The sequence below is a fragment of the Spinacia oleracea genome, chromosome 5 (genome assembly GCF_020520425.1).
Source record: "Spinacia oleracea cultivar Varoflay chromosome 5, BTI_SOV_V1, whole genome shotgun sequence".
Taxonomy (NCBI): Eukaryota; Viridiplantae; Streptophyta; class Magnoliopsida; order Caryophyllales; family Amaranthaceae; genus Spinacia; species Spinacia oleracea.
Genome location: NC_079491.1, coordinates 28145287 through 28162335, shown reverse-complemented (window position 1 = coordinate 28162335; position 17049 = coordinate 28145287). Strand labels below are relative to the sequence as shown.

General features: G+C 35.7%; 1 protein-coding gene across 2 annotated transcripts; it reads left to right on the top strand.

Moving 5' to 3' along the window:
• The first annotated feature begins 1173 nt into the window (after positions 1–1173).
• On the top strand, positions 1174–10596 carry LOC110775925 (B3 domain-containing transcription repressor VAL2). Of its 2 annotated transcripts, none has more exons than XM_021980523.2 (13): positions 1174–1443; positions 1621–1765; positions 4063–4144; positions 4244–4345; positions 4672–5279; positions 5429–5525; positions 5620–5794; positions 5965–6041; positions 6524–6826; positions 7441–7490; positions 8911–9024; positions 9138–9205; positions 9626–10596. In XM_021980523.2, the coding sequence occupies exons 2-13, from the start codon at positions 1653–1655 to the stop codon at positions 10405–10407; spliced, it is 2571 nt and encodes an 856-aa protein (XP_021836215.1). In that variant the 5' UTR covers positions 1174–1443; positions 1621–1652; the 3' UTR covers positions 10408–10596. The 2 variants fall into 2 exon arrangements, with proteins under 2 accessions (XP_021836215.1, XP_021836213.1); XM_021980521.2 differs by having other exon boundaries at positions 1175–1443; positions 6416–6826.
• Positions 10597–17049: the final 6453 nt, after the last annotated feature.

The following is a 17049-nucleotide window of genomic DNA, read 5'->3' as shown; positions in this document are numbered from 1 at the left end:
GGTTTAATTAACATGCTTTGATACCATATTAAACACAAACAGTCCATTTGGAGAAGAAAAAGCCCCTCTGTTTTGTATTTGCTTGAGTTGCTTTTACACGGTTGCTGTGCTAAAACATATATACAAAATAATTAGGTCATTAAATGACCTAGACGACTAGACCAATTAGGAAACTGCTCTAAAATATGCTAAGGAAATCATAAAATATTAATATTAAGAAAATTGTATTTTTCCGATTGAAAAAGTAGTCACAAAATCAAGGAATTCCGTCGCAAAAATGGAATTGCGACTGAAGCGATTTTTTTTTTCCGTCGCTGAAAGCCTTGTCGCAATTTCATTTTTGCTACGGAGTATTGTTTTTTGTGTAGTGGCAATATAGCGACGGATTTGCGACTACTTTGTTGCAACTACATGATAAATTTTTTCGATTACCCCAATTTTTATAGTCGTAAAATTCAGTCACAAAAACGGGTTTTTCTTGGAGTGATTCACAAATATAAATTCTCTAATTACATTATCCTTCCTCTAATAACCACTAAACCCTTAACGTATCACTGTAACCAACAACCACTCTTCACCACTGCTCTGTTCGTGGCTCTGTCGCGAAGATTTTCTTTTTAAAATTGACATGGACTGCCCGGTAATAGCGACATCCACCATGGCTCAGTCGCCCAAGATCTGCACCATGGCTTGTTGCCGCCATTTTTGGGCAGCACTACTACCCCTCTTTCGTTCCTCTATTTTTTTTTGATTTAAAATCTTATTTTAATTTTCTGATTTTATTATAATTTTTAATTCTCGTTAATTACAAAATTAGTTGTAATTATTTTTTTGATTTTTGTTGTTATTTCTAATTAATATGAAAATACTTTTTATTTTTTTTGGTTTAATTAAGTATTTGAATTATTTTGTTTTTGAGAGTGATGGTGGTTGTCGGAGAGTCGTCGGAGAAGCGGAGCTTGGTTGGCAGACGAGTAAGGGGTTAAAATGATGGGAGATTGGGAGGTGGAGTTCAAGTTTATAAGGGTAAACATGTACTTTCACTTTTAAAAACAAAAGCGATTTTAACATACGCTGGTGTAAAATAATTACTCGTATATATGTTTTCAGAATACGGTAAAATCCGTAATGGTTAAGATATTTTGGGCTTGTACGTATAAACTATTAAACCCCCCTAAAAGCAGGGATGAATCGAGAAAAAAAGCGTTGGCCGAAACTTCAAGTATCGTGCTTCGTTGCATGCCATTTTTCTGTTTCATCCTTCCATTTCTTCTCCTCCCATTCCCTCTCCTCTCTTCTTCGGTTTTTACTCGTACTTCTGCATGCTACTCACCTTCTTAAATCATTTCTTCTTCCCCAAATTATCTCGCAACTTTTTTTATAAAAATCTCCAAAATCAAAGCTGTTTAATTAATTCAATTTTTTCAAGATGAAAAACCAAAGGTTAATTTGTTCTTCTTCAAATTATTTTTCGGATTTTTGCGTTGCTTATTTGCTAATTCGAGTATTTCAACTGCTGAATACTTGTTGATTGAATCTTCAAGGAAATTAAATGACTTTCTTTTGATTTTTATTGTTGTTAAGCTTGTAACTTTCGATTTAATTTCAAGAAATTTGCAGGTTTTTGGAAGTTTGAGTGAAAAAAAGGAATTATGGGTTCGAAGACTTGTATGAATATTTTGTGCGGTACGACGTCGTCCGCTGAATGGAGAACTGGTTGGAATTTGCGATCTGGTGAATTGGCTAATTTATGCGATAAATGCGGGTATTTTTTCAGTTTTTTATTTTAACCATTATTTACGTAATTAGTCGGTTCATATGATAATAATTTATCATGGTTGGCTTAATTAATAATATGATGATAATTTTAGGTGAAGAGATGGTTACATCCTAACTTTCGTTTCAAATTTACGTTACCTAATAAAGTTCTAATTTTTTGTTATGGAAAATTGAATATTTGGTTAATTAAGGGATTCAATTTTAGTTCTTCGCCGAAAATTCATCTATTCATTGCCTTATGTATGTGCAAAGTGAAAAGAAATGCATAATTTTTGAGGCAAAAAGATGTTTCCTTGCTTGTTTAACAACAATGATCCGTTTGAATTTCATCACTAGCTACTGATTACTCCGCATATGAGCAGCGTTTACCTGTTTTGTGTGCGTTGGACCGTAGTAATTAGGAATGCAAGATGATTGAGCTAAGAATTTTGCTGATGATGACCAGTTTAACTCCAATAAAATGGATGGAATGTATTATAACTCCATTTCAATCCTTTCCAAAATGCCCAACCAAACGACCCCTAAGTGGTTTGTGAAGTTTACATATTTAAAATCAAATTTACCCAAATGCCTCCAAAGAATGTACTTTCCTTGGTAAGGAAAGGACGCGGGGGTTTAATCTAATGAAGCCTTACCATCTTTATGAAAACAAAGAGGTTGTTTCCAATTGACTCTTGACATAAATGTAAGGAACTAAGGAGGCCATATATGTCTCAATAGATAATAAGCATAGGCAATTCAACTAGGCTTTAATTAAGTCCTTAGATCATGTAAATTGGCTCTCCAAGTAGTTTTCCAACAAGAACTATCTCTTGGCCAACATTGGGGCTCTTGAGGGGTTCTTGAGGGGCTATTGAGTAGCTCTTCATGGAAAGCTAAGGTAGCTCTTGGCCAAGATACCTCCAAGAATTGATTCTTGTTGAAAAGTGGAGAGTAAAATTGAAAATTGGAGAGTAACTTTGGTAAAAAAGAGATTGGAGAGCTTGTTTGAAGAACCAACTAGTTTTTTCTAGAGAGATGGTGGTAGAGAGAGAGTGGAGAGCCACCTCAAGAGTCTTTTTGAAGAACCAACCAATGCACATGCTCTTATAGCCCGAAAGCTAAAAATATTGAAGTTTTAACTTCATTGGAAATGGATATGTACAGATGCATCTCTTTCATTCATGCAAACATCAGTCACAAGAGATTAAATGGTATACCTTTGTGCTTACTGCCAAAGACAAAGTTCTGTTTCATTTGAAGTGCAGCCTGAAAAACAAAAGAGACGTGATAATAAGCATTGTAACTATGTTGGGATGCTATAACAAACCAAATTTAGTTTTGGCTTATAAATTTTGATCGTTAGACATAAATTTATTAACCTGGTTGATGTGTTAAGTAGATTTACATGTATATTATAGACCAATCTAGAAAATGAAGCTGTGCATAAGTGCAAAGCTCAGCTGAGTGTAAACTAGAGTTTGATAGGAAATATAAATTATGGTCTTTTGGATGATAATATGATATTGAATATGATAGTTGTTAATTTTTTATACTTCTGTGACATAATCAAGCCTGAGTGTAGTTCTCACTTCTCTCTAAGCTCCCTGATAAATGGTTGATATAAGAATTAGGATTTTTCTTGCTTGACGTTGTGGAGTTCGTCTCCTTCACCAAGGAGGGACCCCACTGGCATAGTTTAAAATGGCACGATCTCCACTGCTATGCATAATTGCGAAAATGTTATTCTAAGAACATAAGAAAACAGAAAATTTTCAATAACCCTACATATTTGTTCCCCAAAGTTAAGAGCCACAACTGGTTTAAGGCTGTACTTGACCTTTCCAGTCCTAGACTAATACATCAGTTGACCCATTGTTTATTCATTTATTATGTTCCATTAACTCAATAATGTGGACATTGTATCAGATTTACTACTTGATATTGTTAGGATTTGCTGCTCACTCTTTATTTTGGGCCTGAGTGAGGACAGAGGGCCTCTAACACTAAATTAGAGTGGAGCAGGCACTTTAGTTTTTTTAGAACATTTACCAAAGTTTGAGCGTAATCCAACTTATTGAGTAGGAATTAATGATTTGTCCATCATCTTGCTCTTACGAAATCCCATCCGTAATCTGTATTAGCATTCTGTTAACTTGGCTATTGTACTTCTCCAAATGTATGCATGGGGTTTATAGTAGTGTATGCCAAAATGCTATATTTGAGTCCTACATGCTTGGAAAACAGCATTAATGGGAATCTTTACTTTTTGAACTGGGATAAATAAACTTATGGTAATGGCAGATCTACTTTTGAGCGACAAATTTACTGCGAGGAATACCATGCAGATGATTCTGGCTGGAGAGAATGTGTCACATGTAGCAAGGTGAAATATTCGTATCAATTATCACGTGCCCTTCTCTACCTTCACGTTCTTTTGCTTTTTAATTTCTGAAGAGCCTGACTAATCTCTTTATTTCTAAAGCGACTCCACTGTGGATGCATTGCTTCATTGGCTTTGATAGAGTTGCTTGATTGTGGTGGTGTGAGGTGCATTGGCTGTGCAAGGATTTCAGACCCTAGTTTGGTGAGTTGGATAACATATGTTTAGCCACCCTTTTTTCCTGTCATTTATTTCTAGACATAATATGATCCAAAAGGAGCACTGCCAGATTTTTTAGTTTGGATGAATGGAAAATTCCTGGTTGTGCCGGTGTTTACTGTTATAGTTTTTCATTTGTTCCGTGTTTTGCTTCTCATTGGTGAAACTATTCCCCAAGCTCAGCTCATTATGACTTATAGAAACATACTTTTTCTATTGCTTGTATCTTGTTGATAAAGTGGATTGTCACTAGTATCATTTAAGTATTCAACTACATGGGATCATCAATATAACTTTCACCTTTTGCACAGAGCTTAAATGCTGGAAAATGTGAAGGATCTGGACCTTGCGATGTGACAGAAAAAAGTGCTGGCCCGAAACAGTTAGGCAATTATAAGGAAAATAATTGGAGCAATCAACTATCCATAATGCAGAATTCCAACTCAAACTTAGCTTTTGGATTACTGAAACAAGAGGAACTTTCGCTCCCACCTGCTCAAGCTGGAACTACATGGATTTCAAACTTAGCTCAGTCTTCCATGGGATCTTTTCAAAAAACTAGATTTGACGTGTCTACCAGTAGCATGCAAGCCAAAGATAACTATGGAGCAATAACTCATCCAAACCTGAATATAGCTTTGGGTATTCCAACAGGAAATCTACAAGCTACATCCAGTGCAATTGTTGATGGAATGGAACAGAGAAAGATGTCTGATACGTTCCACCAAGGATTTACATCTCCCAATCTTTTGCCAACACCACCAAAGCTGGCCTTTTCTCCAGTGCCGGACACGAATCCGGTTGTGATACCACAAATACGTGTAGCAAGGCCTCCTGTTGAGGGACGGGGTCGTCACCAACTACTTCCTCGTTATTGGCCAAGGATTACAGATCAAGAGTTGCAGCAAATAACCGGAGAGTATCCATGGCCATGCTATTAATTTTGTTTTTTTTTACTGCAGTTATATATCAGATAAGTCTGAATTTCTGATTTAAAAATCTTTTTAGCCCCTCCTCCCCCCGATGTCTACAGGATGGTACCACAGTTATTCCTTAACTTCTTACAAGTTCAAACTGTACAATTGTTCCGTTGTTTGAAAAGGTTTTGAGTGCTAGCGATGCAGGTCGAATAGGTCGTTTGGTTCTTCCTAAAGCATGTGCTGAAGTAAGTTTGCCTGGTTGCTTTAAGCCAGCTTATTATGCCTGCTTGTACTTTAGTATAGCCAGACTTTCGTAGTGATAATTTGAGTTGCCCACAGGCATATTTTCCTCCTATATCCCAACCCGAGGGATTGCCTATCAAAATTCAAGACGTGAAGGGAAAGGAATGGCTTTTTCAGTTCAGGTTTTGGCCGAATAACAACAGCAGGATGTATGTTTTAGAGGGTGTAACTCCCTGTATACAGTCAATGCAATTGCAAGCTGGCGATACTGGTATTCTTATTTTCCTGCCCTCTCAGTATTGGTGTGCACGTTTCTTTTTTTTTTTTTTTTTTGGTATTTGTTTCCAAGTGCTCACTGACCAACCAGCTCTGCATCTTGATGTTTTTTATGGTAGTTTCTTTGATAGCTATGGGTTTTTATGATTCATTCATCTTTTGCAGTAACATTTAGCCGTATGGATCCTGAAGGGAAACTTGTTATGGGTTTCCGAAAAGCATCAAACTCTGGCTCTGTGCAGGTAGTTAGCTTCATGTGGCAGGCCTTACTGCCACTATGACAGAATAGATAGTACTTCCTCAGTTCCGTCCTCTTCCTTTTTGATGCTATGTTTTGGCTTACTATTAATGTACTCCACTCTGATTATTTTTTGTGATTTACAAGGAAAAAAATATCCATTTGGGATTTGTTAAATTTGTTTCAATTTATATTTTTTTTCAGAATGTCAAAATTTTACAGATTGTACTGATTGATTGTAAAGATCTTAATGGGTGAATTTATGCGTTAGAATGCGTGAAAGTCAAAGTGTAGCATCTACTTTGAAACAGAGGAAGTATGTTTTTGATGCTGAAATTAGATAATATAATATTAATTTACGTATTATTAACTAAGCAGGATGCTGCATCACCTGCCATCCGTAATGCCTCTCTTTCAAGTGAATCTTTCTTTCCGGGTGTTATTGAGAATCTACCTGTAATGAGTGGTTGCTCTGGCCTTCTCCAGTCAATGAAGGGGAGCACGGATGCTCATATGAATGCTTTGTCAAGACAACTGGACTCTTCTGGTGGAAACGTCCCGTGGAATAATAGTGAAAAGTGTAACGAACGGACGGAGGAAGTAACATTGACGTTGGAAAGGAAAAAGAGTCGTAATATTGGTTCCAAGAGTAAGAGGTTGCTTATTGATAATCAAGATGTTCTGGCACTCAGATTGACATGGGAGGAGGTGCAGGGTATGCTTCGACCTCCACAAAGTGCAAGGCCTAGTGTTGTTGTGATTGAGGATTATGAATTTGAAGAATATGAAGTAAGTGATGCGTTAATTACATGTTGATGTTTATCAAAATTAAGTTATGATCAACATAGTTAGATTTCTATCAATACATAGATTTTAGGAGAAACATATGCCAAACTATCTCAGCACATTCTTGATTTTGTTTGCCTAGATTTTCTATCATGGAAACGGGTTGTTTGTTTCCTAGATTAAAAACCGTCAGACTATTCGTTTGCATAAAGGATGAACATAGAATGATTTATTATTTAATTTTCTGGTTCCAGTTGCCCTCCCCATCAACTGGGTAAATTTTGAGGGCTATTAGTTTCCCTCATTTCTGTTATATGCACCTTTATATTTTGCACCGTTGCCTATTGTCCTTTTAGGCAGGTGACAAAATCCACACATTGATGAGTAGAGCTCTCTGTATTTTGGTCATATAACTGTTACTATTATATTATATAAAAATATGCCAGTGCTCCATTCATATTAAACATTCATTTGTTAGTTTCTGATACACTGGATATGAGTTCTCATTTTAGTTCGAGCAATTATTTTGTTTGATATGCCAGTGCTCCATTTGTATTAAACATTCTTTGGACTTGTATTCATCTTCAGTATATTTGTGTTTCATGTGTGTCTTACAGGAACCTCCAGTTTTTGGAAAGAGCAGTATTTTCACAGCCCGTCCATCTGGGTAAAAAATCCATCACTTTATTTCATATGTTTAGGATTTCAAGTCCCATTAACATGAAGTTATTGCTTTTCCAACTGAAACCTCTTTCCCCACTGACTTTTCTGAAAACAATGAACCGACAAAAGAATTCTTAGAGATACAATGAACATGTAGGTAGTGGAATGAATTCTTAGAGATACAATGAACATGTAGGTTCTTGAATTGAAACCGACAAAAGAGGATAGTTGGCCAAAAGTAGGACAATCGTTGTGGATAGTGGAGGAGGTATAAGGGAGTATGTTAGACGGTGGAAGGTAAAAATATGCAAAAAGTATCCATTTGATATGGTGGGCTGATGGCCTTTCGTACCATTTTCCTCTTCAAGATGATGTAGGTATATGTATATAAGTTTGCTCCTCCTCCCTACTTGTGATTTTGGCAGTAATCTGTATTATAATGGAGTATGAATAGTTATCTGTGTACAACATATTGTATAATGTCTCTATCATCACCATGTCTACTATAAAAATGCACCGGGCTTACACCCAAGAGAAGTTTTAGAAGTATCATGGTATCTGATACTAGTATTATACTCTTATAATCACTAAATCGACCTTGTAGAACATAGTATGTAAGAAATTGTCCTCATCCTGACATCTCCTATGCTTGTACTAAATAGAAATTATGTATTTGATTGGTGAAATCAGTTGCAGCAATAAACTTCTTTGTTACACAGATAATTTGAAATGCGAAAAAGAAAGGGAAGGAATCTAATAATCTGGAATCTGGATGTATTACATTGTTAAGTCAAGTTGTTTTAATAGCTGATGAGATGGTCTCTCTCTGTGTGCTTACTTGGTGTTTCTTAAAGATATTTTGCCTTAATTATTCAGGTTTTTTCTTTTGTCACTTTTGATAAGGATTTCAGGCTTCCTGCTATTTTGCTTGTTTTTCTTCAAGACCCCAGGCTCCATTTCGATGATGCTTAGGCTTGATTCAACATAGTTTTAAATGTTCATCTTGCATGTGTTGAGTACGTATGGGTCTTTCTCTCCTTAAGCATACATTTATGTGGAAATAGGGTTCAGTTTTATTTTCCATGAAAGTCAAAATTTCAGATTCAGATTCTTTCTTTTGACATAGTGTCATATGTTTTGCTGTGAAATTCTTTCTGTTTGGCTCTGCAGATCTATCCCTCCCCGTCAAACATTCTTGGGGTTATTGTTGGCTAGTGTGTTTTTGTTCAAGATGCTAACCTTACCAATAAATAGGAGTTTATTGTTCAAGATGCTAACCTTACCAATAAAAATCACCTTTTTTGTTCACTTCATCTTTCTTTAACTGAACCTATTGATGGTCCTAAAGATCTTTTGCATAATTCATTGATGTTTTAACCCTACAAATTGATGGTTGATTTTCTCCTGAAATGCATCTAATTCAGGGCAGTGGAGCAGTGGGCTCAATGTGACAACTGCTCTAAGTGGCGTAGATTGCCTGGTGATATTTTACTTCCTCCAAAATGGACATGTGCAGATAATGCTTGGGATCAGAGCAGGTTGCCACTTCATGTATTCATACACACACATGCACATACTTCAGCATAAACAACCAATATGTGTGAGATATAAAGCTTCTATAATTAACAACACATCTCATTTGTGATTTTAGGTGTTTCTGCTCTGCTTCAGAGGAATTAGGCCCCAGAGAACTTGAAAACCTTCGACACCTGAGCAAGGGTATGAACTACAATTGTTGTTACGATGTGTTGGCATGTTAGTTTATGAATGTTAATCTTGGTTTTGCATGCAAGAAATTGCTCTATGAGAGAGACCTTGGCAAGTTCTTGGGTGCTGGGTTGGCTCATGATTTTGACTAGTGTATAAACTTTAAAAATTACCAACTTTATTTGTGTTGCACATCATGTCCTGCGTGGATCTGCCCGCCCCCACACCCCCGCACGCCGATGTTCTCTTACTTTCTGCCTGGCATTATTCTGTTTTTGGGTGAAATTATTTTTTCCGATAGCTGGAAAAGGCCCCAAGTATGAAATGATATAGAGATCCGGAAGTACCTGTTCAAACTAAATGAAAACATTTATGTGAAAATGGACATTATTGAGCAAAATTTTCACCTGAAATCACTATACAATTGTGTAGATTCTGCAAAGAGAAGAATGGTGATGGCTAGCAGAATGGCACAGGAACAAGAATCTTCTGGCCTAAATGCTCTAGCTTCTGCAGCAGTTTTGGGAGATAACACAAATGACCCAGGGACTTCATCTGTTGCTGCTACCACCAGGCATCCAAGGCATCGGCCTGGTTGTTCATGCATAGTTTGCATTCAACCACCAAGTGGTAAGGGAAAGCACAAATCAACATGCACTTGCACTGTCTGCATGACCGTTAAACGCCGTTTCAAGACCCTTATGATGAGGAAAAAGAAACGTCAGTCAGAACAGGAAGCAGAGATTGCCCTGAAAAATTATCAGAAGCAAATTCCTAAAGAAGATGTTAAAGCTGATGTCGAGAATAATGACAAATCACACCTTGAGGATCGGAACAAAACTGAAGATGAGTTACATGTGGGTCCCACTCAAACTAATAATGATGGAGGACAAAATCCGATGAGCTTGTTAGCCGAAAGTGGCAAGAGCCTTGATCTAAATTTCCACCCTGAGCGCGAAGAAGACTTGAGGATGAGGTCTGCTCCATCTAGTTTGACGAATCTTCTTCAGTTAGCAAGTCTCCCTTTGGAGGCATATATGAAGCAAAGTGGCCTTGCTAGCTTATCAGCTGAGCAACAAGCTAGCTCTGCATCACTATTAGGACAAACAGGCGAGAAAGCTATTGACGAATATCCTGTTGGTCCTGAACAGGTGAATACAAGTAATGGAAGCTGTGAATCATCAGAACATAAACAGCACTGTGATCCTTTGTGATACCTCTCTTCCTTGAAAAGCAAATTCTTTCATCGTTGTAATGTGCTAATTTTTATCAAGGCTAAGCTTGTTGTAACTTGTAACATTAGCAGAGATGTACAAATATTTCGTGCTCACAGAAATCAACTTATCACATCAGATGTACAAATAGTAAGCAGTTTCAGCAAGAAAGTGATTTTCAAGTGATTATTTGGTTTTGCTTGCACAAAATTTTGAACCAGTAGTTGTACTGTTGTACCAACTCTACAAAGTTTCCATCGAGGTAACACAAATTCTTATTTACATGGGGTATACGATAAATATTGTACACCAAAGCTAAAGTTGACGGAAAATGGTTAAAAGTTACCTTTAGATATGTAAAAGCTATCTATTTTTTTGTGATAATTTTTTTTATTTTAATAAAAATATTTCTGCAATATCACTAATAATGTATAAAATTAATCATTTAACACTTTAAAATGTTTATATGTCAACTTTTTTTATAATAATATAAAAGTTAGAGAACATTGGGTAAAAATTAGAGAAAACTGGATAAAAGTTATGTTGGTAATTGTAGCAAAATTTTGTACACCTTGTGCATACAAGACCTTTTGTCAAAGTAATTGTAGCAAAATTTTGTACTAGTAATAATGCCAACTTTGTATGCGAAAATCGATGCTTGCAGATGTTGTGAAACTGCGTAAAAATTTTATTTAATGAATCCCTTCACGAGCAATTTCCGTCAATATTGCACAAAGATACATTAATTCCCAAAATACGTTACTTTTCTTGTTAATTCCCACCATACCATCCACGTCAGCAAGGGAGAGAGAAAACTAATTTTTTTTTTCCGGTTCAACAATTAACCGCTATCTGAGATAGCGGTTTGGTTTAGAACTAAACCGCTATCTCAGAATGCGGTTTATGATACTTAACCGCATTCTGAGATAGCGGTTTAGTTCTAAACCAAACCGCTATCTCAGATAGCGGTTCATAATGCACGCACCCTGCATCCAAGCTTGCAGTTTCCAGTGTTCAGCCAGAAAATGGGCTGAGATCTTCCTGCCAAATAGTCCAACTCCAACAACCTGTAAACAACTCCAAGATCTCCAACAACATCTATAATCCAACTCCAACGTCTATAATCCAACTCCAACAACCTCCACAAATCATACCAACCAACCAAACCATAACACTTATGCAACAAAATAGAAGAGTGCAAACAAAAAATTTCCAAAAGTTCAATCGTTCCAAAAATCGTTCCAATAATGACACGTGGGTTTCTAAAAGTTCCAAAAGTTCCAATGTAATACCCCGAATTTTTAAAACACGGTTTATTAAGTTTAATAATTTTTAATTTTTATGATTTGCTTAAAATTGTTTTAAATCTTAATTCCAAACGTTAATTTTAATTAACAATAATCTTATTTAACTCGGAAATTTTAAATATTTTAGTCGTAAAATACTTCGAGTTTTATAATTCAATTATTTTATGATTTAAAGAAATAATTATTTTCGAATTTCTTTTAAAGCTTAATTAGGGAGTAAAATTCTGAATTTTTTTCTAACAATGCACAATCTCCAAGGTGCTCTTATTCTCCTAAATGAGCCAAAAATCAGTTTTCTTTTCCCCTTCTTTTTCACGCAGCTTTTTTTCATGGAAGTCAAAGTTCCTTTACAAATGTCTCAACTATTCTTCAATTGCATCCACGTATCTTGTATAGCTTCCCTTAGTCATCAAAAATCCCAGACTTTTCTTCACATCTGTCAACATAAACAATCTCAATTGAGATTACGCCTTTCGACAAGGAACACCAATTCACACTATAACTACCTCTCCCAACTAGGCAGAAAAGGAGAAAGAAATCAAACCCAAATCATCAATAACAACCAATTCCAATTGCAATTCCAATTTCAATTTCATACTCACCATTAAAAATAATGATAATAACTCACCTCCCTTGTCCTTGTTCGAACCACCACCACCACCTGTAACCACCACGAGCATCACCACCATCGACCACCATACTGCACCATCACCACCTGAAATCGTCGCCCCTCCATCACCGGCGAGCCTCCCCTTTTTCCTTCTCCTTTGCACCCACCACCGCACCCCGTCATTCCCTCCTCTCTCCCTCCCTGCCCCGCTCTCCTCCGCGCCCAGCAGACAACGGCCAGCAACGCCACCTTCCGGCGTCTGTCTGGCCGGCGTACCACCACCTTTCCCTCCTCCCTCCTCCTCTCCTCCCTTTCTCCTCTGTTTTTTTTTTGGTCGTGCCCTTCCCAGAGAAACCAAAACCAAAGCAAACTAAAAATCAGATTTTCTTGGCCTTGTTTTTATTCTCCTCAAACCCCCATACAATTGGGCCAAATTCCATTTGGGCCTTTGGTAAAGCTAAATCTGAATTTTCAGATTTTTAATTTGTCAATACTTATGGTTTAATAATTTTTTTTTAATTTTTTTTTTTACAAAATACATAATTACTAATAAAAATTGTTTATTATTTGCAGAATTTCTATGTTTTAATAAATAGTTTTTATAATCTAATTAATTACTAATAAATTATTTATTATTTTCAGATTTTATTATCAATTTTATGAGAATAAAGATTCTAGTTTTTTTTTTTTTTCAAATGGAATTTAAATATTAATTACATGAAAATTTAGTTATAAAATATATATATGTATTTCGATTAAAAATTCGATTAATAATAATATTTTCTTTAAATGTTGAAATTATATTTTACTAAAATTCGTTATTTATAATTTCATTACTTATAAAATTTATGATTTATAAAATATTAATTTTATAATTATTTATCGATTTAGTACTAATTCAATTATTTACTATTTTTAAAGAAATTGGACTCGGAGCTCAGGACGAACGAACCCAGGCAAATCCCTAGGGAATCGCGGAGTTAGGTAACGGCTATTGCTAGTACCCGCAGTTCCCTTATAAATGCGATTATGAAATTATAACGTTATGATTGTTTTATGAACTGAATGTTTTAACATGTCTTATGAATTGCGGGAAATGAAATATGATTTGATTGAATTATTTATTATAATATGATTTGATTGAATAATTTATTATATAATTTGATGGAATTATTTCTTATTTTATGATTGATTATAAAATGATATTATGATTGATTGAATTTCTTATAAAATGTTGTTTATAAGAAACCATGAAAGAAAGGATGTTTGATCATATGATCCAAAGGAAATATGTTACTTCAATCGAAGTAAAAAGACTAAAATGTAAAATTAAACGAAACATGATAAATGAAAGTGAAAGACCTAGTCCGTTTGGCAGTATATGTTCACAGGTTACGATTCTCGGTCATGCATGTACCCACGGGGCATCCGCCCATTGAGCCAAGGCTCTCATGTTTTTCGGGCCAAGGCCCCATGTTTTATGGACAACGGTCCATCGTGGAAGACGTTCCACCATGTCATACTTGCCACGGCTAGCATGTGCACCCAAAAGTTATGAATGAATTAAATAAAGGACTTTATAAAATGTTTTACATTATTCTATTCTCCATGTGTTATTAAATAAAATGAATTGAAATGAATTTACGTTGCTAGAATAGTTCGTTACTGAGTCTTCGGCTCACCGTTATTTTGTTTTCTGTTTTAGGTACCGCTGGGAACGATGGGAACGAGTAGTGGCGAGGATTTCACTTTAATAATATTCACTTAGTTTATGCTTAATGTTTTAATAGTTTAATTAAAGACTTTTAGTAAGTTATGTACTTTTATTTTGATAATATAAAGGATTATTATATATTTTCGGAGTAATTAATAGCTTACGAGTGATGTTTGCCTTGTAATTTCCAAAGGGAAGTTACGGCAGGTAATGCCCCGACCGAATTAGGTTAATTCCGCTGCTAATTATGCTTTAATAATTGAATTAGAGGTCGGGGTGTTACATCCAATACTAGCAAAAAGAACAAAAGATTACACAAAATTTCTAATGTAGCTCAAATCTAAGTTCTACGTTGTTTCTTTGCATGCTCGGACGATGAAAATGAGGACTCATCCTCCTCGGCAATTGGCTCGGGACGTTAACTAGGAGAGCAATCCTTTTGTCGCCGGTAAGTGAGAAGCTACAAAGGAGATGAAAATGAGGACTCATCCTCCTCGGCAATTGGCTCGGGACGTTAACTAGGAGAGCAATCCTTTTGTTGCCGGTAAGTGCTGGAGGGCGTGGAGGAGGAGTAAGCTAGTGGTGGAGGGCGTGCACGTGGTGGTCGAAAACCACGCCCTCGAGGAACATGTGAGGTGGAGGAGGTGTCGGGTGTACACTGGGACGAGGCTAAATCATATTGTTGGAGGATATATATGGTCTTGCCCCACTCTTGATAAGGTCTCAATGCAAGAGGAACTCAAATTGCGTAACGTATCAAGAGTGAGAGGATGGGCCAAACTGGGAGGTAACTCTACCGCAGAATCCACAGCTCGAGTGCATCTTGAGGCAAGATCAACCAATGCATGTGACTAAAAAAAAGAATGTGAAACAATAATTAGAATTCAACATTAGTTATGAATATAAACATTATACATGAAAATGGTACAAGGATTAATTTACCAAAATAATATCAGAGGAAGACGACTGATAATGAGTGGTGGGGGGTGATCGTGTAACAGGAGTAATGAGGAGTCTCGTGATGTTACAATACCAATCCATATACTCCTTCATCCTCTCACGATGACCGGCAAAAGGAGTGCCTTGAACAATCCGACTCTCACGATCACGCCACTCCTCCACATATTTGCGATGCAGCATCTCTTCAAACTTCTTGTTTTTATGCCGTCGATCCACATTATGAAGATCAACACTCGTGTCACACGCAACGGGAACTGACTGTTCCAATCCAAACTGACGCATCACTCGATTTGGGTAGTGGTACTCAACAATGTCAAAGCAAATCAACGGTACAACTGAGCGCCATATATCTCTATCACATCTACAAATGACGGGTAGTAAACCAAGTACCGTCTCTGAATATGGCTGCCAAGTCATCTACAATAAGTAAAAAGTGAGTATTTAGGCAATTTTAGGTGAAATTAAGCAATTTTAGGCTATTTTGGACAATTCTAGGTGAATTTAAGCCTTTTTAAGCTATATTATGTGATTTAAAGCTATTTTAGGCGAACTTAAGCGTTTTTAGGCTATATTAGGTGAATTGAAACTATTTAAGGCTAATTTAAGTGAATTTAGGCCATTTTAGGATATTTTAGGTGAATTCAACCTATTATAGACTATGTTAGGTGAATTTAAGCTAGTTTAGGTGTATTTAGGCTATATTTTGGTGAATTTAGGCTAATGAAGGTGAATTGAAGCTATTTTATGCGATTTTAGGTGAATTTAGGCCATTATTTGCCATTTAAGGTGAATTTAAGCTATTTTAGGTGAACTTAAGCGTTTTTAGGCTACATTAGGTGAATTAACTATTTAAGGCTATTTTAAGTGAATTTAGGTCATTTTAGGATATTTTAGGTGAAATTAGGCAATTTTAGGATATTTTAGGTGAATTCAAGCTATTGCAGACTATTTTAGGTGAATTTAAGCTAGTTTAGGTGTATTTAGGCTATATTTGGTGGATTTAGCCTAATTAAGGTGAATTGAAGCTATTTTATGCGATTTTAGGTGAATTTAGGCCATTATTTGCCATTTAAGGTGAATTTAAGCTATTTTAGGTGAACTTAAGCGTTTTTAGGCTACATTAGGTGAATTAACTATTTAAGGCTATTTTAAGTGAATTTAGGCCATTTTAGGTGAAATTAGGCAATTTTAGGATATTTTAGGTGAATTCAAGCTATTGTAGACTATTTTAGGTGGATTTAAGCTAGTTTAGGTGTATTTAGGCTATATTTGGTGGATTTAGGCTAATTAAGGTGAATTGAAGCTATTTAAGGTGATTTTAGGTGAATTTAGGCCATTATTTGCCATTTTAGGTGAATTTAAGCTATTTAAGGCTAATTAAGGTGAATTGAAGCTATTTAAGGCAATTTTAGGCCATTTTAGGTGAACTTAAGCCTTTTTAGGCAATCTTTGGTGAATTTAAGCTATTATATGCCATTTTAGGTGAATTTAAGCTATTTTAGCCTATTTTAGGTGAATTCAAGCTATTCTAGACTATGTTAGGTGAATTTAAGCTAGTTTAGGCCTTTTTAGGCTATGTTTGGTGGATTTAGGCTAATTAAGGTGAATTGAAGCTATTTAAGGCGATTTTAGGTGAATTTAGGCAATTTTTGGTGAATTAAGGGATTATTTAGACAATTTTTGGTGAATGTAGGCTATTTAAGACAATTTAAGGTGAATTGACCTAAATTAATCTAAATTAACATAACTTCATCTGAATAGAATCGAGCGAGCTCAAATTGACGTTAGTTGACTTAATTGACCTAAGTTGACCTAACTAGTTGAATTGATCACAATTTAGACCAAAGTTGACCAATATTGACTTAAATTGACCGAATTTGACCTAACTAGTTGAATTTAGGTCATTTTAGTTGAACTTAGGTCAATTTATGCTATTTTAGTCGAATTTAGGTCATTTTATGCTTTTTTAGTTGAATTAATCACAATTTAGACCAAAGTTGACCAAAGTTGACTTAAATTGACCAAATTTGACCAAAGTTGACTTAAATTGA

What these genes read in the sequence shown, in the direction of transcription:
- LOC110775925 (XM_021980521.2), top strand. Translation starts at nt 1,653, where the DNA reads ATGGGTTCGAAGACTTGTATGAATATTTTGTGCGGTACGACGTCGTCC. An exon ending in GGATTTCAGACCCTAGTTTG is followed by an intron (nt 4,346 to 4,671) that starts GTGAGTTGGATA and finishes CCTTTTGCACAG; the next exon opens with AGCTTAAATGCTGGAAAATG. An exon ending in TTCCTAAAGCATGTGCTGAA is followed by an intron (nt 5,526 to 5,619) that starts GTAAGTTTGCCT and finishes AGTTGCCCACAG; the next exon opens with GCATATTTTCCTCCTATATC.